Here is a 27,835-nt window from a genome sequence, read left to right as displayed (position 1 = left end):
AGTCGGCTCCAAGGGCCTCGGCTTAGACCAGATGCCAAGGGGCGTGGCCTCTTGTAAAGAAAAGTGATAGGCTTGAAGTGAGAGCCAATGAGAGGCGGGAGGCGGGGCCTGTGCGCGCGCCGCCAGGAGGGCCAGAGTCCTTATAGGCGGTGCTTGTGTCCCAGGGCGTGGTTACGGCTCTGCGCACGCGCGCCGGGCCGGACCACAGGGCACAGCCAAGCCTTGTCAGAGAAAGGGGCGCGGCCACAGCTCCGGGCCCAGCTCCCGCAGGCCGCGCTACTGGGTCACGTGAGACGAAGGGCGCCGAATTCCTTCGCAGTCAGCGCCATTTTCCGCAGGTGAAGGCCAAAGTGCCCCGGGGGTAGGAAAAGCCTTCTGATGCGATCTGACCTCGACCCCCCCGGCCTGGGGTGTGGGGTCGAGTTCTGGAGCTCGCAGTGGTTAGAGATCTGGCTTCAGGAGAGGGGCTCACTCGCGAGCTTGGGGGCGTGGCCTCGTCCTAGGTGACGTGGACGCGGGGTGGGCGGGCTCACCTTTAGGGCTGAGATTCAGATCCAGGTGTAAAAGAGAGGCGGGGCACCCTACCAATTCGTTGAGAAGCCGGTGAGTGTTAAAAACTATCTTAAGGTCGTTCTGGCCGCATTGACGTGTGGTGGTCTAGTTTCAGTGGTGGTGGTGGTGGAGGAGACGTAAAGGGAGGGTCTGGCGCCGCAGGAGGCGTGGCCTCTCCGAGAGGCGGGGCCTGGTTCTCCAGGGGCGTGGCCTCGTCCAGAGATGAGCGGCGTAAGGGGCGTGGCCGCGCCGAAACGGGGGGTGGGGGAGGTGAGGCCCGGCATTCGTATGGGAAGGGGCGTACCTTCTTCCGTAAAGGATCTCTGCGTCCAGCTGCTGGCCTTGTCCTTTCTCTTTCAGGTGCGGTGTCATGGAGACCCTCGCGGCCGCCGCCCCTGCCGGGAACTTCTTCCCCTCATTCCTGTTCTTGGCCTGCGGGACGCTAGTGGCCGCTCTGCTGGGCGCCGCGCACCGCTTGGGGCTCTTCTACCAGTTGATGCACAAGGTGCGGGGGCACAGATCAGAGGAGGGCTGGGGGCAGCCAAAGAAGGAACGAGCGCCTGGCACTCCCTCTAGCTCACGTATTTTGCAGGCGGAGAAAGTGAAGCCTGACTAATCTAGGGGTTCGGTCGGGAAATTTTATCCACTTCCTTGTCCCCATTGCCAGGTTGCAGACAAGGCCCTGGACTTTGCCTCTAGCAAGAGAGAATCTGGAGTATCTGCGCATTGGCCCAGCGCTCGGCCCACTCCTTCCCCAGCGGCCCGGAGCCCTTTTCACAGAGCACTGCTCCCTGAATCCTGTGCGGTCAGAGTGGGCCAAAGGCAGGCACCCAAGGGGGCTGTGACAGTTGTCATGTACCTCTCAACACGTCCCTGAATAGTTTTTTGTTTCTGCCCTCATTTTCCACAAGAGGAAATAAGCTCAAGACATTTTGTGGGGTAACTTCCCATAGTTGATCTTTTTGGGAAGAATTGACCCCACAGACCTCACTCTTGGTTCCTCCCCTCAGGAATCTACCCCTTCCCCGCACTCCTTCCCCAATCCTTCCTTTCTTCACCAGGAGCAACAGGAGCAAGGCTGCTAGTCTTGAGGATTTGTGGAGGTTTAAGGCAGAGGCCTCTTGTGCCGCCGGGCTGTGAGGAGGCTGGGTCTGGGAAGCCTCAGGCACGATCTCTGCCAGCAGGCCACTCCTGGTGGCTAGCAGCAGGCCAGCTGGGCCCGCCAACTGGGTTTGCCCTGTGAGTGGGAGGAAGTCTAGTAGGCTGGAATTAGTAGTCAGGCTGCCAGGCCCTGGAGGGCAGGCAGTTTTGGAATCTCAGCAGATAGCCTCTGGCCAAACTACTTTGGGTTCTTGGGATCCATTTTCCCCTCTCCTGTCACCCTGATTGCCTCACTGCCCTCAAGACAGGCAGTGTAACAGAGAGCGCTTAAGAGCATGGGTTCTCTGGGACTTTGACTATTGCTGAGGAAAGTCTTGGTCTTCCTAGCTGCAAAAGGATATAATCACCAGAGGATCTGATAGGATAACGTGCCCTCCTCTGGGCCTGGCATATGGTATTATAGGTGCCTAACCAACATCCAAGTTCCCCTGACTGTCCTGCCCTCCTTCCTGGAGGAGCGAGATTGCCTTCTCCCTATGTGTCCTAGTGCCCTTGCCAGTCCTTGATAATCTTGCACTCTCTTTCCGGGGCCCAGGTGGACAAGGCAAGCATTCAGCATGGCGGGGAGAATGTGGCAGCTGTGCTGAGGGCCCATGGCGTGCGGTTCCTCTTCACACTGGTCGGTGGGCACATTTCCCCACTGCTGGTGGCCTGTGAGAAGATGGGCATCCGTGTGGTGGACACACGCCACGAAGTCACAGCCGTCTTCGCTGCCGATGCTGTGGCCCGCCTGACTGGTGAGGGCAGAGCAGAAAGGACTAAGGGCTGGGGAGAATGGGATGGGGAAGGTCTTCGAGGGGCAGAGTTTTTTTCAGAGGTGGCCAGGCCGGTGGGCACAGCTGCAATGGATTCTGTGTTTCAGGGACGGTGGGTGTGGCTGCAGTGACAGCAGGCCCGGGCCTCACCAACACGGTGACTGCAATGAAGAATGCCCAGATAGCTCAGTCCCCAGTCCTGCTTCTGGGTGGGGCTGCCAGCACGCTCCTGCAGGTGCCTTGTCCTTGGTGGGCGGTGGGGGCCCCAAGGGAGCCTCAAAGGGCTCATGTGTTGACTCTGGACACCTCTGTTTCCACCAGAACCGGGGTGCACTCCAGGCCATTGATCAGATGTCCCTGTTTAGGCCACTGTGCAAGTTTTGTGCTTCCGTGCAGAGGGTGCGAGACCTTGTGCCCACTCTGAGGGCTGCGATAGCTGCTGCCCAGTCAGGCACCCCAGGTAGGTGGGGGGTGCTGGGCAGTGGTCAGGCCCTAAGGCTTGGGTCTAGGGAGGCATGGCAGGCTCAGTATCCTCCCTGCCCCGCTGCAGGCCCAGTGTTTGTGGAGCTGCCCATCGATGTGCTGTACCCCTACTACATGGTTCAGAAGGAGATGGTGCCAGCCAAGCCGCCCAAGGGCTTCATGGGTCGAGTGGTCGCCTGGTGAGCAGCCCCACTCCCACCATGCTCTCTCCAGCCCCTTGCCCTCCTTTTGTAACTTCTGCCAGCATCTGTCCCTCCTTTGACTCATTCATGGGCTTGCATATCAATTGAGTGGGGGAAGGGCAGCCATGGGAAGAGCATTCTAGGTAGAGGGACTACAAATGCAAAAGTCCTGAGGCAGGAGCAAACTTGGTGGGTTAGGAAAGCAAGGTAGCCTATGTGACAGCAGCAGGTGAGCAAAGAGGGGCAGGGGCTGAGCTCGGAACAGCCAGCAGGGGCCATTGGGAGGACCTGGATTTTTTTTTTTTTTTTTTTTTAATTTGAGTTCCATTGAGAAGCATTACAGGGCCTTAAGCAGAGGCATAGGATACCCTGAGTAGGAAAATGGACTGTGGGGTTGGGTGGAAGCTGGGAAGCCAGGGAGGAGGTGTGGTGGGCCTTGGGACTAGAGGCATGGTGGCCTGGATCTGGGTGGTGGCTGTGGGATACAGAGACATGTGGATGGATCACATGTGAGTGCTTAGACCTCCATCTGGCCAGGATAAGGGAGACACATAAAGGTTTTTCTAGAAGAGCTACAAGCTTGAGGGGGGCTTCTTTCAGTTGAGAGGATAGAAAAGGGTTCCAGGTAGGACCATAGCCCAGGCAGAGGAATGGGAAAGGTGTTGGTTTTTGGTAGCCACTGAAATGGGCCTGGCTGAAACTGCACAGGAGAGAGTCGATTGTCCTCCTTCCCCTCTGTCCCTCCCCTTTGCCTGTGTTTGCCCTTCCACCTTCTGTTCCCCTTCCACCACATACTTAGTGCCACGTACTTAGCAGGTACCAGGACAGGCGCGAACAAGACAGACAGGCCACTAACCCCTGGAGAGACAGCACCTTGAGGGCCAGCTCAGGGAGTAGTGGTTTCATGCATATGGCTTTTATAACAACCCTGAGTCAAGATGGCAAGGTATTATGCGCATTTCATAGGTTGGGTAACTGGGACCCAAGGGGGCCAAATGACTGGCATGAAGTCATCCAGCTTGCTCATGGCACACGACGATTCAGCCTGGAGGATCCCTCAGGGCCTTGTCACAGAGCTATGTGCTGTCTGTAATGAATGAAGTGAGTCCAGAGAGAGGGGTCCAAATCCCAGGACCACCACTAACTAGCTGTGTTCACCTTGAGCAAATGGTTAAGCCTTTCTTTTTTTCCACAGTTTAACTGAGATACAGTTAACAGAGGGTGAAGTTTGAGGTGGACAGCATAATCATTTAACCTTTCCTGACTTCACCTTCCTTATCTGTGAAATGGAGAGCATTGCCTGTTTTTCTCTCTAGACTAAGATTCTGTGGAGAATGAAACAAGGTCATTTTGAGAGTGTAAAATGCGGCAGTGAATAACTAACTGTTACTGTCTTAAATAAGGCTACTGTTGGGAATCCAGTGTCCCTGTCAGGTGTGAGGCAAGGTATCTCCCATCCTTTCTCCAACATGGTTATGGAACCACAGGTACAGAGGGGGATTCAGGGGTCCTGAACACATAGGAAGTGGCTGGTGACCCTGTCTGGTGACCCTGACCGATAGGCTCAAGTTTAGCAGTTTTATTCTGTGGCTGTGACAGCAGCCTGTTTGTTCCCTGGCTCTTCCCCTTCCCTCTCCCCCCATTCACTTCGTTTTTTCTTTTCTTTTTTTTTTTTTTTTTTTTAGATTTTATTTATTTATTTGACAGAGATCACAAGTAGGCAGAGAGGCAGGCAGAGAGAGAGAGAGAGAGAGAGAGAGAGAGAGAGAGAGGAGGAAGCAGGCTCCCCACTGAGCAGAGAGCCCCATGCGGGGCTCCATCCCAGGACCCTGGGATTGTGACCTGAGCCGAAGGCAGAGGCTTTAACACACTGAGCCACCCAGGCTCCCCATTCTTTTTTTCTTTTCTAAATTAAAAAAAAATTTTTTTTTAAAGATTTTATTTATTTATTTGATAGAGATCATAAGTAGGCAGAGAGGCAGGCAGAGAGAGAGAGAGAGAGAGAGAAGCAGGCTCCTTCCCGAGCAGAGAGCCCGATGTGGGACTCGATCTCAGGACCCCGAGACCATGACCTGAGCCAAAGGCAGAGGCTTAACCCACTGAGCCACCCAGGTGCCCCTTAAAATTTTTTTTCTTTTTTTAAGTTTATTTATTTGACAGCGAGTGAGAGAGGGAACACAAGCAGGGAGAGTGGAAGAGGGAGAAGCAGGCTTCTTGCCGAGCAAGGAGCCTGATGCGGGGCTCGATCCCAGGACTCTGAGATTATGACCTGAGCCAAAGGCAGATGCTTAAAGACTGAGCACCCCCGGTGCCCCTAAATTTTTTTTTAAAGATTTTATTTACTTGACAGAGAGCATAACCAGGGTGAGCAGCGGTGGGAGAGGGAGAAGCAGGCTCCCCGCTGAGCAGGGAGCCCCATGCAGGCCTCGATCGTAGGACCCTGGGATCATGACCTGAGCTGAAGGCAGACACTTAACCCGTTGAGCCACCCAGGCGCCCCTCCATTCTCCTCCTCTCTCCTAGGCTGCCCCCACTTGGCCCCTGGCTCTTCCTTTGACTTTTCTTTTTGCGTTGGTTCCTTCCTTGGCCTCTTCTCATTCTCTGTAGCCTCCGTTCCTCCTTGAAAGAGAAAGAGAAGTATCAGGCTCTGTGTGCTTTCTGCCAATGCCCACATGTCTTGTGTTTGGTTGGGCTGGGTCTTCCTCAGGGAGGTCAGAGCTGGGCAGGTAGTATCTCTCTGTCTTGAGGCCCTGCACAGGCCCACATGGATGGTCGGAGCCCTACGACTGAACGAGTAAGGATACAGAGGTGTCAGAAGCCAGAGAAAGCGGCTTGAGTCTTGGGGATATTAGTAGCTTCACTGACTGAGTGTTTTACAAAGTGCTTTATAGTTTGGATGGATAGGTAGTGAACCTTAGGAAGGAGATTCCCTTTTACGTTTTACAGAGGAGGAAGCTCAGAAAGGTTAAGTCACTTGTCTGGTCACACAGCTAGGAAGTGGTGGAGCTGCATGTGGCTGTCCGCGCAGCTGTTTGTGGCCCTGATTGTGGTACTCCATGCCTGTGTCACTTGTTTCTGAGGGTCTGTGTCCGGCTGGGTAGTCACCAGAAGCTTCTGAGGGAAGCAGGCTTGCTGGAGACTCGGCCACTGGCGTGTGCCTCTCCTGGGGTGTTGCTGGTCCACTCCTGTGCCTGCCTCACTTCCCTCCTAGACCCTGGCCGCCTCTAGCTCTGGGAGCCCTGGTCACTGACTCTGGTAACCAGCTCTTGCTCTCACCTTTGCAGGTACTTAGAGAATCACCTGGCCAACCTCTTTGCAGGAGCTTGGGAGCCTCGGCCTGAGGGCCCTCTGCCTCTGGACATTCCCCAGGCATCCCCCCAGCAGGTGAATCGCCTCTCTTCCCTGGCTGAGGACCCCACCTGCAGGATGGTCTCTCTTTGAGTCAGTATTGGGGCCTTGATCTTGGGGGCTGATGGTGACTCACACGGTTGGCTCTTTGAGCCCCATCTCTTATCCCAGGTTCAGCGCTGTATGGAAATCTTGAGCCGAGCCAAAAGGCCCCTTATTGTACTGGGAAGCCAGGCTCTGCTGCCCCCGATACCTGCTGATAGACTTCGGTGAGAAAGCTCAGCCCTGCCCTTCCTATCATATACCTGGTCCCTGGTTCCCTGATGCCTTGTGGGGTGGGGCACACCCTTGACATTACACTCACCTCTGTTTTGTCCGGATCCCCAGGGCTGCTGTGGAGACCCTTGGCATCCCTTGCTTCCTGGGAGGGATGGCACGAGGACTGCTGGGCTGCAACCACCCCCTCCACATCCGGCAGAACCGTAGTGCTGCCCTGAAGAAAGCAGATGTTGTCCTTCTGGCAGGTGGGCCTCGGCCTCCTCTGCCCTCTTCCCTTCCCCTCCCTCCAGGCCCCCCTGCCCACTGCCCCCACCTCTGTGACCCTGCCCCTCCTAGTCAGGTACTTACTGGCACCCAGCCCTACTAATCACTAACCTACTAATCACCTACCGTCTTATCTTGGGCCCCACCCCTTCAGCTTTCAGGGCTTTGGACAACTGTGTACTTCAAGTCCCGGTAAACTCTGGCAAGGTTGGAGTTGTGTTATAGGCTCAGCTTCGTGCAAAGGAGAATGCTTGGATAGTGGGTACCTGCAGTATTTATATTCAGCATTTGCATTTATACAGGGTTTCTGTAGCATAAACCTGTATGTCATGTACATTCTCACATAAAGTATTTGGACTCCTGCCCAACACGTAATAGTTGTATCAGTTTGCTGTTGTGTAGTAACCATGGCTAAACTCAGCGACTTAAAATGAACTTATCATTACTTAAGGTCCACCTAGAGGTTAGGTGGTAGTTTTCCAGGTTTTGATGGGGCTCACTGATGAGTCTGTAGTTGGAGAGACAGGACGGCATCTGGGCTGATCGGGCGGGGCTGCTGCATAGGCTGCTGCACTTGGCCTTGGCGGGCTACGGATTAATCTGCCGTGGCCTCCGCTGGGATAATTGAGTTCTTTTGCTCTTCCCTGCCTTTTCCTCCAGCTTTCTCACCACCCAGTGGGCCAGCCTGGGCTTGCTCACTTGGTGCAGGATGAGAAGCATGCAGGGATAGGAGAGTGAGGTTTTTAAGAGAGAGACAGCAGAAGCCACAATTCTTGAAGCTTGGTCTCAGGAACGCTTGCCTTCACCTGCCACACTTTATTGGCCAGGGCACGTCCCCGAGGCCAGCCCAGATTCGAGGGGTGGGGAGCTGCGAAGTCAACTGCAGGCGGTACTGGTACAGGGAGAAAGGAAGAATGGGGACCCTTTTGCATTTAGTCTGCTATGGTGGATTAAGTAAGGTGGTGGGATACTGGCTGTCCAGCCACTGAGCCCCTGTTCCCCACTCCAGGAGCCGTGTGTGACTTCCGCCTGTCTTATGGCCGTGTCCTTAGCCGCAGCAGCAAGATCATCATTGTCAACCGTAACCGGAAAGAGATGTTGCTTAACTCAGACATGTTCTGGAAGCCCCAGGAAGCTGTGCAGGGTGAGCTCCTGGGATCCCCCTCCTTTCTGCCCCAACACATATATGGGCACCCAGTCAGCCAGAGACACGGGCTCTCAGACTGATGGGTGCTTCTGGATGAACAAACGGTGGGGCGTGCATAAGAGGGAAGGCCTGGGAATGTGCATGTGATCATGCTCCTGGTTGGAAAACCTCCCATGCTGCCAGCTTCCTGGAGGACAGAGAACTCCCTCCTGGGCCCCAAGGCCTCTGTTGTCCTGCCATACCATCCCTGTTCAGTCTGCTCCCATAGCCTTTATGGGTTCTTCTTTGCCCATCATTCCAAACACATTGATGGTACTACGTGGACCTCTTGGATCAAGCAGAGAAGTGGCATTGCTACATTCATGTTCGGGAAGGTCCACTGTAGTAGCTGGTGGGCAGTGAGTTAGAGAGGGCAGGTGGAGGCCAGGGGCCCGTTCAACCAGGCCAGGACAGAAAGGATGAGGCCTGGAGCAGGCACAGACAGGGATGACAAATTCTGCTTCTCTGCGCTTACATGGGATCATTTCTAAGACCAACATGAAAAGTACATCACTGGCCCATTTCTCAGTCAGTTCACAAGCATGCTGCATGTCTGGGTCGGAGAGACATGCTTGGCTCATGGAGGTGTTTGGAGGGATGTGTTTTGCCCTAGAACATTCTCAGTCTGCCTCCTTGTCTCTTTCTGGAATGTTGCCATTGGATTCCTGCTGTCACTGGGCCTCTGATGCTGGAAGGGCAGGAGGCCACTTCCCTGCAGCTGTATCCTCTTCCTTCCCTAGGAGACGTGGCCTCCTTTGTGTTGAAGCTGGTGGAGGGCCTTAAGGGCCAGACGTGGGCCTCAGACTGGACAGAGGAGCTTCGGCAAGCTGACCGGCAGAAGGAGCAGGCCTTTCGGTGGGGACCTGGTAGAGTGGACACGGGAACAGGGGTATTGTTGTGGTTTCCTGGAAGGCTTTGTTGCTGGCCCTGCTGACGTGCATTGCTCCGTGGCAGGGAGAAGGGGTTGATGCCTGTAGCCCAGCACCTGAACCCAGTGCGGGTACTGCAGCTGGTGGAAGAAACTCTGCCTGACAACTCGATTTTGGTGGTCGACGGTGGGGACTTTGTGGGCACTGCTGCCCACCTGGTGCAGCCCCGTGGGCCCCTGTGCTGGCTTGATCCTGGTAAGGAGGGACCTCTGCCTGGGACATCTTGCATTGTCCAGGCCCCTTTACACCCACCTGCTCTTGGTTTTCCTAGGGGCCTTTGGGACTCTGGGCGTTGGTGCAGGATTTGCACTTGGGGCCAAATTGTGCCGGCCGGATGCCGAGGTGAGTGAGGGTGCTGGAGGCTGGGGGCGGTGCGCTGTTTTGTGAACAGTGAACCACTCAACCAGCCTTGTTCCCTGCTCAGGTGTGGTGCCTGTTTGGAGATGGAGCGTTTGGCTATAGCCTCATTGAATTTGATACCTTCGTCAGGCACAAGGTGACCGAGCTGCCCTGAAGGAAGCTCAGAGCTTGGGATTCTGGGAGTGGTCATGAGGGGTGAGCAGGGCTAGGGAGGGAGCTGCTTCTGTCTGGCAAAGGTCCTGTCCCTTTGTCCTCTGGTTAGCCTTAAAGCTGAAGGCTATGGCCTGGCCTCATCCTTTCTCTGCAGATCCCAGTGATTGCTTTGATCGGGAATGATGCTGGCTGGACCCAGATTTCTCGGGAGCAGGTGCCCTCTCTGGGCAGCGATGTGGCCTGTGGCCTGGCTTACACTGGTGAGAGGCTGCGGTTGGGTGGAGAGGGAGAAGCTGTTTTATGTTTTCCTCTCCTGGGTTGACTGCATGGTGGCCTGGGTCCCTGCCACCATCTGACTTGACTTCCCCTTTTAGATTATCACAAGGCAGCCATAGGACTTGGCGCCCAGGGCTTGCTGCTCTCACGGGAGAAAGAAGATCAGGTGGTCGAGGTGCTTCATGATGCTCAGAAGCAGTGCCGAGATGGCCACCCGGTTGTGGTCAACATCCTTATTGGGAGGACGGACTTCCGAGATGGCTCCATTGCTGTGTAGGGCCTCGTGGGTTAGTACCCTTGGCCTTCCCACCCCTGGACTGTGCCTAGCTGGTTTAGAGTCTCATCCTTACCTGCCTTGGAGCTGGCCTATCAGGTCCAGTGACTCTACAACCCTCCCTGAAGACAGGGTGGGGCTGGGGTTGGGGAGGTGTGAGTCAGAGCTCAGAGAGGTTCACTGGCAGCACTAGAGAGCTCCTGGGCCTTTTCCTCTGTGGGCACAGCTACCCTTTCTCCCTTCCTCTCATGCGCACTGAATAAACCACCTCTGGTCCTTGTGGCCCCAGCACTCATTCCAGAACTTGTGCATATTGATTTATTGTCCACAAAGATGGAAGTGAGGGAAAGGGGGAGACAGGAGGGGGCCTACTCTCCCGCTGGAACTCAGACCCACTGAGGCTCCATTATTGGGGATTTCAGGGTGCCTGGCCACTGCAAATTCTTTTGCCCTTAGAGGTCCGTGAAAGAGCCTCATACGCCTGCTCCAGACGTGTCCATGCACACTAGTCCTCACATACAGACACACACGCACGGAGGCAATAAATATGTTCCGTACCAAAGTGCCCCCAGCCTGACATTTCAGGTGGGGCCCCTCCGAAAGGGAGGTCTTGTAAGTGCTCAGTTTTTTCAGGGATGTGGAGAAAGAACCGGGGAGGGGAAAGGCCAGACTCTGCTATCTCCATTTCCTGGTTTGAGGCAATCATGGGGTTTTCCTTGGAAGAGAGGGTGGGGAAACCAGCTCTTTTTCTAAAGACCCTTGGCTCCCCTTATCCAGCCAGAGCCCAAGATAGGGGCTTTCCCCTCACCCTGCCTCAGATAGCACCTCATGATAGTCCTTGGACCCTCCAGGGGAGGGAGAAGCAGAGTGTGGTGCTTAAAGCTAATGCTGATTTGGTGGGGAGCGGCAAGAGGACGGAGGGGGGGGGGGGGCGGAGGGGCAGGGGAGAAGGAAGTGGGGGCAGTGTCCTCTCACCATCCTGGGGTGATGCTCACAGTAACTGGTGTTTCCCTGGCCAAGGGGGAGGGGGCAAGAGAGGCCAGGCCAGCAAGCGGGAGAAGTGCCTTTTGGCAGCAAGGGAAGAAGCCCTTGGTACTCAGAAAAGATGTCCCCAACAGCTGGTCCCGAAAGTCCCCAGTCCCCAGCCTTCGCAACCAGTGCCCCACCACTGGGCACTGGAAACGAGGAATGATTCTCAGCAATGGGCTGGTCACTAGGCAAATCCCCAGCAACCGGGACGGTGGCCTGGGCGGCCCTGGTCCCCCTCCGTCGCCGGGGCACCGCCTCAGCTGCCAGGAGTCCGGCCCTTCTTGACCGAGGTCCCGCCCCGCCCGGCTCAGAGGCACACGTTGATCTGCTTGGAGAGCTCTCGCTCCAGGTCCAGGATGAGGGCGTCGAAGTCTTTGAGGTTCAGGTGCGGGTTGAAGGGTGCCTCGAAGTCGTCTTCGAAGTCCGCGGCGCCCGCCGGCTCGCCCACCTCCTCGTCCTCGCTGTAGCTGCCCGTCACGTGGTCGTAGTCCGGCCCGGACAGAAAGTCCCGCCCGCACGGCAGGAAGTCCCGTCCGCACACGCTCCAGTCGCCCGCGTAGCGGTTACTCGGGGGGCTCTCGGGGCCGCCCCGGCCGCGGGGCCGCGCCACCACTTCGGGGCCGGAGAGCGGCAAGTGCAGCGGCGGCTGCCGTTTGGGCCGCAGGTATGGGGCGAGGTCGGGAGGCTCCGGGGCCCCGCGGGGATCTGCGGGGGAAGAGCGGGGCTCGTGATTGGCCGCCTAGCTAACCGGGCCCCTGATTGGCCCGGCGGGAGACGGCACCTGCGACCGCATCGGGATTTCACTGGCCGAGCTAGAACTGGTTGCTTTGGCAACCGGCCCTCTGATGGGCAGGTTGAGAGGCAGGGTCTCTGACCGCGTCAAGCATGGATTGGCTCAATCTGAACGGGTTGCTGAGGCTACCAGGTACCGTTTACGCAAGGGGCCAGGCGAGAGGGGCGTGGCACGTCTGAAATCCGGGACTCTGATTGGTCGCCCGGAAAGCATCCTTGCGGCGGCCTGGCCTGGATTGGCGGCGCGGGCCAGGGGCGGGCTCACCTGGCCAGGCCTGCAGCAGGTAGTGCAGCACCTCGATGTGGCGCTTGAAGTCCACTGCGTTGGTTAGGCCGGGGCCAGAGCTGCGGATGCGGGGCCTGGCAGGTGCCTGGCGCGCCGGCAGCAGCACGGGACCGAAGCACACGGCCAGGTTCTGCGGGGTCATGCGGTTGTGGGCGTGGAAGGAGGAGACGAGGCGCAGATGGTCCAGCAGAAGCGTCAGCGTGGCCTGAGAGAAGACGGTTGGGAATCATGAAGCGGGTGAAGCTGGTCCCCTGTCAAACCTGAAGGGAGGCTAAGGCGGCCCTTAGTCTTGAGAGTGGGGAAACTCGAGATTTCATAGCTGGTTGATGGCTGAGCTCAGGCTTTGATATTAGTATTATGATCTATTTTGCTGGAGGGGAGACTGAAGACAAAGGCATCCTAGCTTTGGAATGGCAGAGCTTGGATTTGAACCCTCCCCACTGTCTGTTAGGCAGGGCTAGCATTAATCCTGTTTTAGGGTTTATACCCTATGAGGATATTGAGGCACAGAGGGTCAGGACTTCTCCAGAATCCCACAGCCAGAACCTCCCTGGTGGTAGGTTTACAGACCTGTATTCAGAGCCTGCATTTTTGTGATCTCCTGGCTGTGCAACCTTGGGCAACTCACTTAACTGCTCTGGGCCTAGGTTTCCATAGCTATGAAGTGGGGATGCTAATAGCACCTACTTTCTAGGCTTGTGACAGTGTACACCATGGGCTCAGTGAGGGTGAAACACTCTCCCGATGTCAGCTCATTCAGTCCTGCCCTCTCCCACCAGACCCAACTCACCCTCTCCACATCTGGCAGGCAGTTGAGGAGCCCACGGGTGCCCTCAGTGCTGGAAGGTGCCCTGCTTGGGGGTCCTTGGGCCATGGCCTCCAGCACCACCTGATAGAGGGGCTGGGTGATGAGTGGGGTGGGCAACTCCCGAAGATAATCCTTGAGGATGCCTGTGGACACAGGGCCCACTCTGGTCAGGGCACCCCTGGCTTCTGAGGCTGGAAGGGCCAGCTGGGGCTGGGAGGCGGAAGAGGAGGACAGGCACAGGAAAGTGAAAACAAAGCTAGACAGAAAGGGTGATGTCCCAGAGGGACCACAGGGACTCCCTTGAGGTGAAGTTTCAACAGGGAGCAGGCAGGGGACAGAAGGGGCTTGCTGACCAGTGATGACATTGATATCAGGATACAGGTCCTCAGAGAGGCAGACGGCTGCACTGTCCCGCTCAAAGGCATCCCGAAGCTCTTTCTTCACGGCTGCCGAGCCACACAGACGGTACAGCCCCACCACCTGGGGGTGGGGACAGAGAGAGATATTCTTGCCAGTGCTACAGACTGATCGGGGCCGGGTGGGGTGGGGTTGGAGGTTTGGGTGAGGGTGGCAGTGGGCTGAGGGGTTGGGGGGCTGGCTGTGGCTTCCCCAGATGCCTTCCTGCTCTTCTGACACCTATCATGGGGGTCCCCACCTGGCTGCCTGAACAACCTGGCCCCGTAAACCCTCTGCTTGGATCATTTGTCCTGCCACCACCCTCCTTCTCAGCTCACTTGTCACCTCCTCTGGGAAGCCCTTTCTGACTACTCCAACCAGCATCAAGTCCTGCTTCAAGCTCTCCCAGCCTCAGTCTTGTCCCAGCCAGTTTTACACTTGTGAGTTACTGGATTCATGTCTTTTCTTCCATCAGATTCTGAGCTCCAGTAGGTCTGGGACCATGTATTACTAAATGGATGGATGACCCATGGGTTCTGGGCTGGGTGCTGTGGTCTACAGAAGCCTCCTGCCCTTGTCGAAGCTGGGATTGGACCTAGGAGTGTCCCAGGCAGGGTATATTCGTGTGGAAGGCCTGGCCTCTGTATGCTGGGTGTCCTGGGCTGTAGGTCTGAGGGCCAGCTGGGACGGGGCAGGGGGCTCACCCGCAGCCCTCGGCGCTCGATCTGCCCAACGCACTTCTGGATGATGAGGGGCACCTGGCCCGGGGGGTTTTCTCGCTCCACCAGCAGTGGCAGGGGCAGCCCAAAGACTCGGGGCTCAGTTGTGCCTGGTGCTTCCTGCTGCTCTGACAGGGTCAGCTTGGCATACAACAGCCCCTGAGGCTCCAGGCGCACGGCCAGTTGCTGGGCCTGGCACCCTGAAGACACAAGGGCATCTGTGGGGTCTGGCCGCCAGGCTCCTATGCCCTGGCCCCCTGCTCTGAGCCACACCCCCACCCTGGACACTCTGGGGGGAAAGGCAGAGCTGAATCCTGTGCCAACCGCTCTTCCCTTGCAGCCAGGTATCCTACCTCGGAAGACTGTGGGTAGCAGCACAGTGCCCTGGGCGCAGGGCCGGTGCCGCCGGACACCAGGGTCCCACGCCAGCACCAGGGCCCGCAGTAGCCGGGCAGCCTCAAGTTCCAGGTGGAAGGTGTGATCCAGCCGCAGGAAGTCTGGCCCCCCTCTCAGTGGCCCCGTTCGGGCCCGGGCCACCCCATCCACCTGCAGTAGGCAGCAGAGGTCTCTTGGGCTGGCCCCGGGTGTTGGCCGCAGACCCCCCAGCCCATACAAGTGCAGGCTGAGGCGGCCCCAGAGTGCGGCGGGGGGTGCTCGGGCTGATGGGCCCACCTCATAGGGCCGGAAGGCAGTGGGTGATGGGGGCCCTGCTGGGCGCTCCGGTGAGTCCCCATCACTGAGGTAACCGGCCCGAGGGCCCCTTGTGGCCCCAGCCCCTGCTGCCCGTCCCGGGGTCCCCACACTGCTGTCCAGGTGGTAACGACTGATGACGGAGCCCTCGGGGGCGGCCCGCTCACGCTCTCGGCCAGCCCGGGTGCCCCGCAGGCTCAGTCGCCGCCGCAGGTCAGGCAGCTTCTTCATCTTCATGGAGAGGCGCCGAGCTGGGCCAGGGGACTTTGTGCGGGAGGCTTTGGTTGGGGGGCTCGCAGGGGCTGCGCCTGTAGAAATAGCAGATCTCAGAGTTCAGAAGCCTGGGCTTGGGATAGGGGTGAGGCTTGTGGTCATCGTAGGGAGCTGGAGGAATGAGGCTTGTGCTCACCTTGTGAGGCTGGGCCCTCTGGCTCAGCTGAGCCTGGTTGTGGTCCCAGGGGCTCTGGTGCCAGGGGTCTGGAGTCTTCCTCGGGGATAGGGTTGTACCAGATCTCACCTGCGGGCTCCCCGCTGCCAGGTGCTCTGGGCCCCAAAGCAGCCTCTTCCGGTGGCTTGGCCCCACCCAGCACCCATCGTCGACTGCTGGGCTCCAGGCTCTGCAGGTAGGCCCCCCGAGCTGGGCTCCGAGATGCCTCAGGGCTTGGGGGCCCCTCTGCTCCAGCCTGGGATCCTTCAGGGGCCTGGGGCTCTGGCTCTGGAGGATTGGGCTCCGGGCGCTGGGCTGGGCGGCCTGGCAGAGAGCAAGGGGAGTGAGACCCAGCTACCCCTCTGCTGCCCCCAGTGCAGCCCCAGCCTGCTGGCTCTTTCCCCAGCAGGGACCATGGCTGGGGTGCACACAGTACTGGCACTCACTCCACATGTTTGTTTGGAATGGGCGGGGGCAGGCCAGCAATCTCATTGGTTGCCAGCTTACAGCCTGCCCCCACTTCGTCCCTGGGGGTCCCAAACGGTGTTCCTCTGCCCTTCAGCCTCAGGGGTCCAGTGGGGTTTCTCCAGACCTGGGCCCCGCATTCTCAACTCTGCCTCCCACCCCTGGCATGGAGCTCTGCCCCTGTCCCTTCTTACTGGGTGGCTTTGGGGAAGTTGCTTTCCATCTTTGAAGCTCAGTGTCCTCCTGTGAAATGGGGGGGGGGGGGTCAATGCCCTCCTCCAGGGAGGTATCAGAGAGCTTGGTGTGGGGACTGCTTCTCAGGTGTCCAAGTTATGGTCAAGAATGTAACCCACAGTGAAGGCTGCCTTGCTCCTTTCGGAAGACAACTAGTGCTCGGGCCTCCCTTAGCCCTCCCTTTCTATAGCGCTCCCCCCACCGCCCACCCCTTGCCTGTCTTCCAGGCTCTGCCCCCACCCTGGAGTGAGCCCTGTGTCTCAGCCCAGTCCAGATCCCCATGGTCAATGCCTTGGGGCCTCCCCTTTGCTCCATCCTCCCTTCTCTGACATCCTGGGCTGTTTCCTGTCTGTGTTTGTGCGTGGGCACCCCTGTCCCTTCTCTCTGCTCTAGGAAACTTGGGAATCTTTGGGAAGGGATGGGGGTGGGGGGTGGGGGGTGGGAGAAAGGTCAGATCCTGGAGTCATCAGGCCTCCCTCCTTTAACTCCTTCCTTCCTGGGACTTTCTGTCCCAGGCAGCTCCCAGTTCCTTAAGGTCTTGTCTTGTTTGCTGGTGGACTCTCTCATCTGGTCAACTCTGATTTCCAATGCCCTTGACCCTGTCTCAGCGGGTCTGTATTAGTAGCATGTCCAAAGAGCTGTTTAAGTCACTTCAATGGCTCTGGACAAATGACCCAACTGTTCCGTGCCTCAGTTTCCCCTCCCATCTAAAAGGGACAATATCCTAGGGCTGCCTAAGGTGGGCGCAACTGCAGTCACTGGTTTATAGGAGGTTTAGGGGGTGGCCACTGTGGCTGATGCGCTGCCTCTCTCCCTCCTCTGCAGGAGGTGGCTACCCATCTTCCATCCCGGGTCTCCAGGGTTCAGGGTGTCCCAGCCTGGCCTGACTGGGCCCGTTTGCCAGTTTCCCAACTCTTCCTCCCCTCCGCCCTCCAGGCGCTCGGTCTCGGGCCCATTTCCTGTCAGGGGCGAGGCCCCCTCCCGGGCCTCGCAAGGAGCCCGCAGCGCTGGCATCCCAGGTCAGGCACACATAACGGTTCGCGCCCCCTCTGCCCCCTGCCCAGCCCCTTCCTGCCAGGACCCCTGCCCGCTCTCGGTTCCCCACCCGGGGCCTCAGGGGGCTCCGCGGGGCTCCCCCCACCCCCTAGTCGTCCGCGCCTTGGGGCTCCGGGACCATCTCCCGGCCGGGGCGGGGTTCGGCGCCCCCTCCTCCGCCGCCTCCTCTGCTCACCGCGCTCCTTCGCGTCCGACTTTTTCCGGGGAAGTTTTTCCCGGCCCCGCAGGCGGGAGAAGGTTTTCCTGAGCAGCGGCTCGGCCATGCTGGGGCCCGGGCCGGGCCGAGTGCGCGCCCCGGGCTCCGGCCGCGCCGCCCCCCGCCCTCCCCGCCCCGGCCTCCCCGCCTACCCCCCCACCCCCACCCCCCTTGCTTCGCGCCAGCAGGAAGCGCATTCCGGGAATGCTTGGCCCAAACTTTTTTTTTTCCCCTTCCCGCGGCTCGAGCGAGCGATGCTGGGATATGTAGTTGCCTTGGCCGGGTGGGGAGGAGATGGGGGCTCTAGGCTGCCTTGCTGGCTCCAACTGTAAATATCGTGGCACACTCCTGAGCCCTGTCTTCCCTCTTACCCACTCTCCTTTGGTAATCGAACACAGCACGTTCTCTTGGATTTACTTTCAGAACGCATCCTGCACCTATTTCCACCTCTTTCCACCTCTTTCCCCCATGTACTGCTCCAGCCTGGAGCAAGCCCTGGCCTCACTCCCTTTGTTCCATGACACCTCCTCTTCTTTAGTCTCCTGGACGCCACTTGGGTGGCTCCCAATTTTCCCATCCCCCAATTTCAGTTACTACAGATGTTTAACAGACCATCTCCAAACTAGTGGTGTAGAAGCCATTTTATGATGCTGCAGATGCTGTGGGTAAGGAATTTGGGCAGGGCAGAGCTGACATTGATCATTTCTACTCCTTGGTAGGAGAGGCTTTGAGGTTTAGGGGTAACTCAGCAATGGGGGACTGGAATCATCTGCAAGCATGTTCACTCACAGGGCTTGCAACCTATCACAGCTGAGGGCTGGGACCTCTTACGTGCTGTGGACCAGGACAGCTACATGGGCCTCTCCCTCTGGCCTGGGCTTCCTACCAGCATTTGTCAGGAGGGTTGGGTTTCCAGGACTCCAAAATCAACAAGACCAAATCTGCATTACATTTCCTAACCCAGCCTTGGGTGTCATGTTGTGTCACTTCTGGCATCAGATTCAAGAGGAGGCGACATAGACCCCACCTGCTCAGTAGGCCTTATGTCAAGGTGACCTTGTGAAGAGAATGTGGGATGGGAGATATTGTGGTCATCTTGGAAAATTTAACCTGCTTCAGTCCTACATTCTGTTCTCCAGAGTGGATTTAAAAACCGAAGTCAGATTATGACACACCCTTGCTGGAGAGTCTTTCCATGACTGCTCACCCCACCTAGAATAAAATTCAGATTTCCAGTAAGATTTCTGGCCTCATCTCCTTTGTTGTCCCCATTGCTCACCATCTCCTCCTCTCTGGTCCTCCTTTACATCAAACTGTATGTGTACCAGGCCCTTTGCACATGTAGTCTCCTCTGTCTGGGGAGCCCTGGTTCTTCTGAATTTGCCTCTTTCTCATCGTTTAGTTCCAAAAGCACCCCCTTTTTGAGTCCTCCTTGAGTCCCCACCCCTGTCCATTCATTATCACCTCATTGTGTTTCATTTCTTTGAACACTGTCACAGATTGAAATGAATAGCTTCAGTGTTTGTTCTAGTTTATCTGTGTCCTTGTTGAAATGGGGACTCCACCATATGCATGTCTGTCTTGTTCACTGCTGAGTGTTCAGGTAGGAGATCAGGTGCCGGGTGCCAGAGGCCTGGCTAGGAGTGGGTGGCCAAGCGGCTTGCATAGAGTAGTTGTGTGTGTTTGCTAATTTTGTGTCTCAAAGTGGATCTTTCTGTTTATTCTACTTGGAGTTTGTTGAGCTAGTTGGATGTGCAGATTCATATCTTTCATCCACTCTGGGAGGTTTTCTTGGGCCATTATTTCTTCAACTATTTTTTCTATCCCTTTCTCTTCTCTCCTTTTGGGACTCCCATTATACATATGTTTGTAGGCTTATCAGTGTTCCATGGGTCTCTCAGATTCTGCTCATTTTTCTTGGATGTGTGTTTGGCAGGAGACATGCTGAAGAGTGGTGGGATGCACCCCAGGAGTCTTTGAGGTAGCTACTGACAGTGGGGGAGAGGTCAGGGTCAAGACAACATCTGTTCACAAGTCCCAGGAAGCGGGGACAGGAGAGGGGGACCCCTCAGGGTATGCCAGTACTTCAGAGAAGCTGGAGGCTGACATGGGGATGAGAGCAGCCCTTGGTCCCACCCATATCACATCAAATGACTAAAACCCACTCACACAGCATATCCATATTTACTTATTCATTCTTGGTAAACACTTTTGACGTTGTTTCTCTGCTTTTCCTGTTGCATTTATTTGGCTCATTATTTAGCTCATTTAATTCACAGTTGGCTATGATTCTTTCTCAGCAACCAGAAATTCTTGGTAAGTGTTAATAAAATGGTTATGAATACTGAGTTTCACATTCTGTGTAGGCGGGCTTTTGGTAGTTGCTGTTGGGATTTAAGAGCGTGTGTGTGTATTCTCTTTCCCCCCAGTGTTCTCACTGGCTGCAGACATGATGTGCTGTATTTATGGTGCCTGATGGATAAATCCAGCCCTCAGAAAAATGGGGATTTGTTGAAAGAAGAAGTGCAGGTGGAGGGTGCTGGTGAGGTTTGAGCAGAGCTCTGCACATCTGTGGCAGACAGTGTGTGGATATATATCCTAGCCCCCTCACCCCTCATGTGGGATGACTGAAGGTTCATGTCCCACATCAACCCTTACAGGTCCCCATGGGACCGAGCTCCAGCTCCCCACACTGGAAACTTGAATGTCAGTACACTTTTTACTGACTTCCTTCCCTTCTGTTTCTCACTTCTGCACTGCCTCCCCCCCACCTCCCTCTGCCTTCCAGCATTTCCTGGATCACTTCCCAAATAAACTCCCTGCACTTGAATCCTTGTCTCAGGGTCAGCTTTTAGAGGACCCCAAATGCAGACCTTCTTTCTAGCCCTCAGTTTCCTTGTACATACAAAAGGAAGAAAACTCCCCCTGTTACCAAGACTGTGGGAGTGGGAATGATGGAGGCAGGGCATGTATCTGTGGGCTAAGCCTCCTGTCTGCCATCTCCCTGGAATCCTTAGTTCCTGGGAATGCAAGATGAAGAAGATCATGGGGAGCAGTCTCCCAGATTTCCCCCACTCACTTTTGTCACTTCATGTTGTCCCTGTGCCTGAGGCTCACCTGTGTCAGGTACCTTCCAGGGTGAAGAGGCACTTGCCTGGCTGGGAGTCCGTCCTTAAAGAATCCAGGGAAGAGGTGCTTGCCCAGAGATGTCCACCAGGGTAGCATTGAGCAGCTAGAGGGGGAGAGGTGGCCAAGTCACCATGAGGCAGCTTCCTGAGGTGAGATATGGTGTCACCTTGCAGGCATTTAGTGGGGCAGCTTATCTGGGCCAGAGCCCCCCAGTGGCCCTTGGCAAAGCCAGCAGGCCACCCATGGAGCTGAAGCCCAGGGGCAGCAGAGCCCCTAGCCGCCCTTGCAGTGCCCTCCTTCCATCAGCTGCAGGTCTGCTGGGCTCTCCTGCTGGCCAGCCCCCTGCACATGCCCAGGACACCTTCAGCAACTGGTCACCAGGAGCCATGCCAAGAGCTGCCATGGTGTTCAGCTTGCAGGACCTCTAGTTGTCCCAGAGAAAGGGGAGGCAATTTGGAGAGGGGTGGCCAACCCATGGGCTGGGGCAAATGGCCCAGGGTGGGAAGGACCAGGCAGAGACCCCATGTCATTTCTTAGCTCCTTCCTCCTCTCTCTGAGGTCTCTGGGTTTGACTTCACTTACACAGACATGCCTTGCCGGAAGTGCCTTTCTTTCCCACCTGCTGATCTACCTTTTGCCTCCCAGAGTCCCACATGGGGCTGCAGCATGACCTTGGGCAAGTCACTCACCTGGGAGGCCATTCGGCATGGTGGAGGGAAGGTTCAGGTTTTTGGGTCACACCACACTGCATTGGAATACTTCCTCTGCCCTTATCTAGCATATGACATCGGGACAGTTACTTTCCTTCTTTGAGTCTCAGTGTTTGAGTCTCCAAAATTGCTTTGAATCACCCAACAGAATCCCATGTATGGAGAAAAAAGTGTTATTGTGCTCTAATATTGACCGGGGTCATTCTGCTCCTTCAGACTCAGATAAATGGGCTCAAGCCCCTTCCAACACCTTGCTGAGATGTTGGAGAATTACTAGATGATTGTTTACTCATGGACTTCTGTTATTGCTGAATTAAATAGCTTCATGGTGAGCTTGCTCTTCCTGGTTTCTAGGATGGGGTGCATGGGCTTCTTGCCTTGATTTCGCCAGGGTTCCCAGTTGTGTGACAGATTTTACTGAGGTTGGGGGAGTGGAGGGAGAGTTTTCATTGCATATCACAGCAACTTAACCTTGACTGTTAGATGTCTCTGTTCCAACCCGGCCTACCTCCTAGAGTCTTGTCATTGCATTGCCTCCCCATCCATTCCTTTCTTCATCCATTCATTTGTTCATTCATTCATTTGCTCAGTCAACAACTATATTTTGAGTGGCTGCTGTCTGGGTTTGGGCAAGATAAAGCAAGAAAATATGGTTTCTCAGCTCTCAGCTCATAGTTAAGTGGGTGAAATAGACATTCACCAGAGAATCACACGAATGAATATAAAACCACAAATGTGATGAGAAAAATAAGGACTACTGAATGTATTTGGGCACCTGATATAGCTGGGGTAGAGAGTGGGTGAGAGGCTTCCCTGAGGAAGTGGGGTTTGCCTTGAAATCTCAAAGCTGAGGAGACATTAGCTATGCAAATGTCCTGTGGCACCATCCATCCTTTCATTTTCTGGTCCTAGGATTCAGCCCATTTCACCTCTCACTGTTTGTTTCTTGTTGGTCTCTCTGCTTCTTGTCACTCCCATTCATGTGGACCAGGATTTGCAAAATAGAGCCTGTGGGCCAAATCTGGCTCTTGAACTATGACCTTTTTAAAAAATTTTAAAATGGTTGGAAACAAATCAAAAGAAAACATTTCATGAACTACTTTTGATAACTTTGATAATTAAAACTTCAAACCTAGTGTCCATGAAGGGAGCCTTAGTGGTAACCATAGGATTAATGCGTCCAGTAATATGTAATGTTAGAAAGCTCACACTGGATGGCAGATTCAAGACAGAATTTTCTAACTCTCAGATTAATTAGTTTTTTCCCTGTGATCCTGGAGCCCAGCCAACAGATACAGAAGGTGGAAACTTCCTCCTGATTTCCTCTTTATGGGTGACAGTTGAAATATTTTGGTAGTTGAGATATTTGGGAACCCATGTGGGAGGATTTCTGGGGCGAGGAGAAAAAAGGAGTGAACATAGGCCAGTCACTAAAACCCAAAGAGCCAGATCCATTTCTGCAATATATTTTACTTTCTTAAAAAAAAAAAAAAAAGGAAGGCACGTGTTCTATTTTGTCACTACAATTTGCAGGAGAGAAGCACACAGAAGGTAGATATACACTGAGAATCTTTCTGAATCATTTTGATGATGTCAACCCATTTTTTTTTTGCAAGAGTAAAAAAAAAAGACTATTTCATCACATGTACAATGTTATGAAATTCAAGTTTCAGTTTCTACTCTTTGATGTATTGTTTATGGTGACTTCCACGTTGGAACAGCAGAGATGAGTCATTATAACAAGCTGTATGATCTCTAAAGCTGATAATTACTATCTGGCCATTTATAGAAGGTTTCTGACCCCCAAACCATGGGATGACTCATCAGTGGATTAATTCTGAAACATGGGCCCTCCCTACATCCCTGCTTAATATCATGGTCCCCCTCTGCCCTGTGGACCAAGCCCCATGGTGACTGACCCCACTGTCCTCCACAGACTCCCACACACCCCACTCCCCTCGCTGTGGGCTGGAGACACACCTCTCTGTGATTTCTCTGAACAACCCAGGCTCTGTCCCACCACGGGAACTTTGCACATGCTCTCCCTCCCAGGGGATGATTGCACCTGAGGTAGGGGAACTGGGGCAGTTTACAGCCAAGATAAATGCTTCTGAAAAAGAACAGCTTTATTTATTTTTTCATTAAAAATTTTTTTTAAAAATTTAATTTTATTTTTTCAGTGTTCCAAGATTCATTGTTTATGCACCACATCCAGTGCTCCATGTGATACCTGCCCTCCTTAGTACCCACCACCAGGACCACCCATCTCCTCACCCCCCTCCTTTCCAAAACCCTCAGTTTGCTTCTCAGAGTCCACAGTCTCTCATGGTTCCTCTCCCCCTCCGATTTCCCCTAACTCACTTCTCTCCTTCATCCAATGTCCTCTGTGTTATTCCTTATGAAAGAGCCGCTTTAAATCCAAGTTGTGAAACAGCACTGTCGCCACCTGGTGGCCATGTCCTCAAGTTGCAGCTTCAATTCTTTCAAAGCGTTTGGTGTGGTTCTTGGACTTCCCTCTCCAGAACCATGTCTATGCCAGGGAACTGGAAGACGTCTGTGGAAAAATGCCCCAGATCCGGTTCTCCTGTATCTCTGAACTGAAGGCCTATTTGGATCCCACATCTCTATAACCCTCCTTTCCATCCTCGACCTATCTCTGTGATCACCAAACTTTAAGGCTCATATAAGCCCTATGGGTTGCTGTTAAAATTATGATTCAGTGGTTTGGGATGGTGTCTGAGTCTTCATTTCTAGCAAAATCCCTATGATGCTGATGCTTCTCGTTCATGGATCTACTTGAGTGTCAGTTGCTACTTTTTCTATTGAAAAGGGGTCAGTAAACTCCTTCTGCAGATAGCCAGACAGTAAATATTTTAGGCTTTGTGCACCATAGAGTCTCTGTCAAGATTATTAAACTCTGCCCTGTAGTTTGAAAGCAGCCGTAGGTGATACATAAATTAATGGGCATGGGTGTGTTCCCATAAAACTTTGTGAGCACTACAATTAGAATCTTATATAATTTTAATCTGTCATAGAATAGTCTCCCCCCCCCCCAACTATTTAAAAATATAAAAAAAATCCTCAGCTCGCAGACCATACAAAAAAGGCTGTGGTCGGATTTGGCCCAAGGGTCATAGTTTACACATCCTTGCTCTAGATGCCAACTTCTAGTCAGTATCATATAATGTTAAGATCTGGGCCTTTGGGATGGGTCCTGTGTTTGAACTTTGGCAGCTTCATTTTGCAAACCTCAGCTTCCTTATCTGTAAACTAAGAACTTTCATCACCTACCTTGTAGGGTTGTTGTTTCCAAGGGCTAGCACTCTACCCAGCATGCAATAAATCTCATTATTGTCATCACATTGAGACCCAGAAAATGAATCCATACAACTTAAATCCTTCATCTTTTCCTGCAGATGTAACCCAGACTTTTAACCAGACACGCAGTGAGTCATGGGCTTGAGGGGATGAATCTGGGTGTGGTCTTTGCATGATGCCTGGCCTTCCTAAACTCACTGTGCTCATTTGCTAGGACTGCCATAACAAAAGACCACAAACCGGATGAGAGATTTATTGTCTCATGGTTCTGGGGGCCAGAAGTCAGAGATCAGGTATTAGCAGGGTTGGTTCCTTCTGGGAACTGTGAGGGAGGATCTGCTCCATGCTTCTGTCCTGGCTTCTGGTGGTTTGCTGGCACTCTCTGGCATTCCTTGGCTTGTAGAACCATCACCATCATCTCTGCCTCCATCTCCACATGGCCTTCTCCCTGTGTGTGCTTCTGTGTCCAAATTCTCCCTTTAGATAAGGTTGGCAATCATATTGCATCAGGACCCATCCTAATGACCTCATTTTTAAATTGATTACCTCTGTAAAGACCCTATTTTCAGGTAAGGTCACATTCTCAGGTCCTGGGGGGTTAGACTTTGACACATCTTTTTTGGAGGACACAATTCACCTTCCAGCACTAACTTTCCATGCTTGCCAGCCCATCCTATCTGCTTGTTTCTGATTGTGCCTGTAGAATTAGATTGGGTTTGAAGTCAGGTGATGGACATCACAGGAAACACATGGACTCTGCAGCTTGTCCAGGGCTTGTGTCCTCAGACAGAGGACTGTGTACTCCCTGCTCAGGGCCACCTGGAGAGCCTGTTAAAAAGGCAGATTGCAGGGTTCAGCGCCAACCTGAATCACAATACCCGGGAGCCAGATGTCATTGTCTCTTATCATCCAATGCATGGGAGGTGGGGGAGGTGCACATGGGAGGCCCGATTATGACAAAGATCCCCAAAGTCATGAGCACAAGAGGTGGCCACAAGGTCCTTTTGAGACAAGGCTGGTGGCTGCTGAAGCAAATAATAAGTGAGCTAATCTCAACAGATACTTTCACTTTCCTTCTTCATGTCACTTAGGAAGCATGGTGATGTAACTGGCTAATATGTATTGTCTTTATCAATTAAAATGGTGTAGCCAGGGGTGCCTGGGTGGCTCAGTGGGTTAAGCCTCTGCCTTCAGCTCAGGTCATGATCTCAGGGTCCTGGGATCGAGCCCCGAATTGGGCTCTCTGCTCAACGGGGAGCCTGCTTCCCAGCCCCCCTCGCTTGCCTCTCTGCCTACTTGTGATCTCTGTCTGTCAAATAAATAAATAAATAAATCTTTTTTTTTTTAAATTTATTCATTTGACAGATAGAGATCACAAGTAGGTAGAGAGGCAGAGAGAGAAGAGGAAGCAGGCTCCCCGCTGAGCAGAGAGCCCGATGTGGGGCTAGATCCCAGGACCCTGGGATCATGACCTGAGCCGAAGGCAGAGGCTTTAACCCACTGAGCCACCCAGGCGCCCCTAAATAAATAAATCTTAAAAAAAAAAATGGTGTAGCCAAAAAAAGGAAAAATGGTGTAGCCAATTTTTGTTCAACTGTATTAACCCAGGTAGCAATCCCATAAGCCCAATACCCCAAAGAGGACCAATTTAAGAGTTCTTTGAAGTCTTTTGATCTTCATGGGGAAAATGCACAGCTCTCCCTTTGAGTTCCCAAAGGTTTTCATTCATTTTTGTGACACATTTACCACGTTGGGCCATAATGACACATGTCTATCCCCCACTCAATTCTGAATGCCCTGAGGGCAGGGATGGGATGTATCTCTGTGTTCTCACCACCCAACATTGGTTATGGAACAAGCTGAATGCCCAACAACTGTTCTACACTAGGACTGAGAGGAGACTGCTTTGCTGACGAGCTTCTTCAGGGCTGTCTTCATGTCCTTGTTCCTTAGGCTGTATATAAAGGGGTTCAGCATGGGGATGACCACCCCACACATCAGGGCAGCTGCCTTGTCCTTCTGGGAGGAGGCAGGAGATGTGGGCTGCAAGTACACGGCAAAGATGGCGCCATAGAACAGTGATACCACGGTGAGGTGTGAGCCACAAGTGGAGAAGGCTTTCCACTTGCCCTGAGCAGAAGGGATCTTGAAGACTGCCCAGAAAATGCAGGTGTAAGAGAGAAGGATGCACAAGAAGGGGCTGATGCCCATGATGATGCCAAAAGCAAAAATCACCAGCTCATTGGTGTGGGTATCAGAGCAGGAGAGCTTCAACAGGGGCATGAGATCACAGAAGAAGTGGGGGATTTTGGAGCCAGCACAGAAAGTCAGCTGAGCCATGAGGCAGGTGTGGACAAGTGACTGGAGATTGGTGATCAGCCATGGGCCCCCCAACAGCAACCCACAGACACAAGGGCTCATGATGACTGAGTAGCGTAGAGGATAGACAACGGCCACAAAGCGGTCAATGGCCATCGCAGCCAGGAGGAAGCTGTCCATGGTCCCGAACAGGTGGAAGGTGTACATCTGAGCAAGGCAGCCCACAAAGGAGATGGCCTGGTTCTGGGTCCAAAGGTTCACCAGCATCTTGGGGACAGTGGTGGAAGAAAAGAAGGTATCGACGAGGGACAGGTTGGAGAGGAAGAAGTACATGGGCGTGTGGAGGTGGACATCTGTGATGATGGCCAGGACGATGAGCAGGTTCCCAAAGATGGTGACCAGGTACACAGAGAGGAACAGCCCAAAGAGGAGAGTCTGATGCTCTGGCTTTTCTGTGAGTCCCAAAAGGAGGAATTCTGAGATTGTTGTTCGATTTTTTTGGTGTTTTGGTTCCATGGACAACCTGTGTCTACTGTAAAAGAAATAAAAGGGGAGAGGAAAGCAATGTAAAGCTGGGAGTCAGAGATGGAGTTCCTGTCCTGGCTCCCCATCGAGATTGAAGTTCTGTGAAGATCCAACGGGTTTCTGTTTTTCTCCAACAAACCCATCCACGCCTGAGATAGTTAGCATCTCAAAAACAGAACTCATGTGTTTAGAGAGAACTTAGACATTTGCCCATAAACAGCTTTGTGTTTTTAGTGGAGTAATGCTTCGTAGAAAACAAAATTAAGCTGGATCAAACCTAAACTGAAATCCACTACAGGGAGAGGGAATCTTATCAGCCTCTTTTCTTCCTTGTCTTCCTTTCCCTTTATCCCCTCTTTCCTCCCCTCCTTCCATTTCATCCTTCCTTCACATGACACAATTTTTGCATCTGTTTCAGGTTAATGACCAAGGATACAAGGACAGATAACACTTCTCCTCTGTTTCCAGTGATGGCCAAATTTATTTGGGGGCATTTATGATCTTCTACCACGTCATCACTACAGTAAACCCACT

General features: G+C 54.0%; 3 protein-coding genes across 7 annotated transcripts; 1 reads left to right on the top strand and 2 right to left on the bottom strand.

Annotated features, from left to right (window-relative positions):
- The first annotated feature begins 235 nt into the window (after positions 1-235).
- Positions 236-10,497, top strand: LOC111143983 (ilvB acetolactate synthase like). 4 transcript variants are annotated; one of them, XM_022498042.1, is made up of 16 exons: positions 236-246; positions 910-1,057; positions 2,249-2,450; positions 2,576-2,703; positions 2,790-2,928; positions 3,019-3,130; positions 6,418-6,517; positions 6,653-6,750; positions 6,869-7,005; positions 8,034-8,168; positions 8,951-9,065; positions 9,165-9,334; positions 9,411-9,481; positions 9,564-9,635; positions 9,807-9,912; positions 10,027-10,497. In XM_022498042.1, the coding sequence occupies exons 2-16, from the start codon at positions 923-925 to the stop codon at positions 10,203-10,205; spliced, it is 1,899 nt and encodes a 632-aa protein (XP_022353750.1). In that variant the 5' UTR covers positions 236-246; positions 910-922; the 3' UTR covers positions 10,206-10,497. The 4 variants fall into 4 exon arrangements, with proteins under 4 accessions (XP_022353750.1, XP_022353748.1, XP_022353747.1 ...); XM_022498040.1 differs by lacking the exon at positions 236-246 and adding an exon at positions 316-338 and having other exon boundaries at positions 913-1,057; XM_022498039.1 differs by lacking the exon at positions 236-246 and adding an exon at positions 349-603 and having other exon boundaries at positions 913-1,057.
- A 48-nt stretch (positions 10,498-10,545) lies between these two features.
- LOC111143982 (synapse defective Rho GTPase homolog 1) lies at positions 10,546-17,367 on the bottom strand. Of its 2 annotated transcripts, XM_022498038.1 has the most exons (9): positions 17,280-17,367; positions 17,154-17,160; positions 15,332-15,465; positions 14,586-15,230; positions 14,218-14,432; positions 13,471-13,597; positions 13,100-13,260; positions 12,289-12,514; positions 10,546-11,936 (listed from the first exon to the last, which is right to left on the bottom strand). In XM_022498038.1, the coding sequence occupies exons 1-9, from the start codon at positions 17,365-17,367 to the stop codon at positions 11,539-11,541; spliced, it is 2,001 nt and encodes a 666-aa protein (XP_022353746.1). In that variant the 3' UTR covers positions 10,546-11,538. The 2 variants fall into 2 exon arrangements, with proteins under 2 accessions (XP_022353746.1, XP_022353745.1); XM_022498037.1 differs by lacking the exon at positions 17,154-17,160 and having other exon boundaries at positions 15,332-15,673.
- Positions 17,368-26,341: 8,974 nt separating this feature from the next.
- LOC111144345 (olfactory receptor 1I1) lies at positions 26,342-27,292 on the bottom strand. The gene has a single exon (XM_022498603.1). It carries the CDS (start codon positions 27,290-27,292, stop codon positions 26,342-26,344), a length of 951 nt encoding a protein of 316 aa, XP_022354311.1.
- Between the last annotated feature and the right edge of the window lie 543 nt (positions 27,293-27,835).

Source organism: Enhydra lutris, unplaced genomic scaffold (assembly GCF_002288905.1).
Source record: "Enhydra lutris kenyoni isolate GAN:26980312 unplaced genomic scaffold, ASM228890v2 scaffoldscaffold10, whole genome shotgun sequence".
Classification (NCBI taxonomy): domain Eukaryota; kingdom Metazoa; phylum Chordata; class Mammalia; order Carnivora; family Mustelidae; genus Enhydra; species Enhydra lutris.
This window is presented reverse-complemented; position numbering and strand designations above follow the sequence as displayed.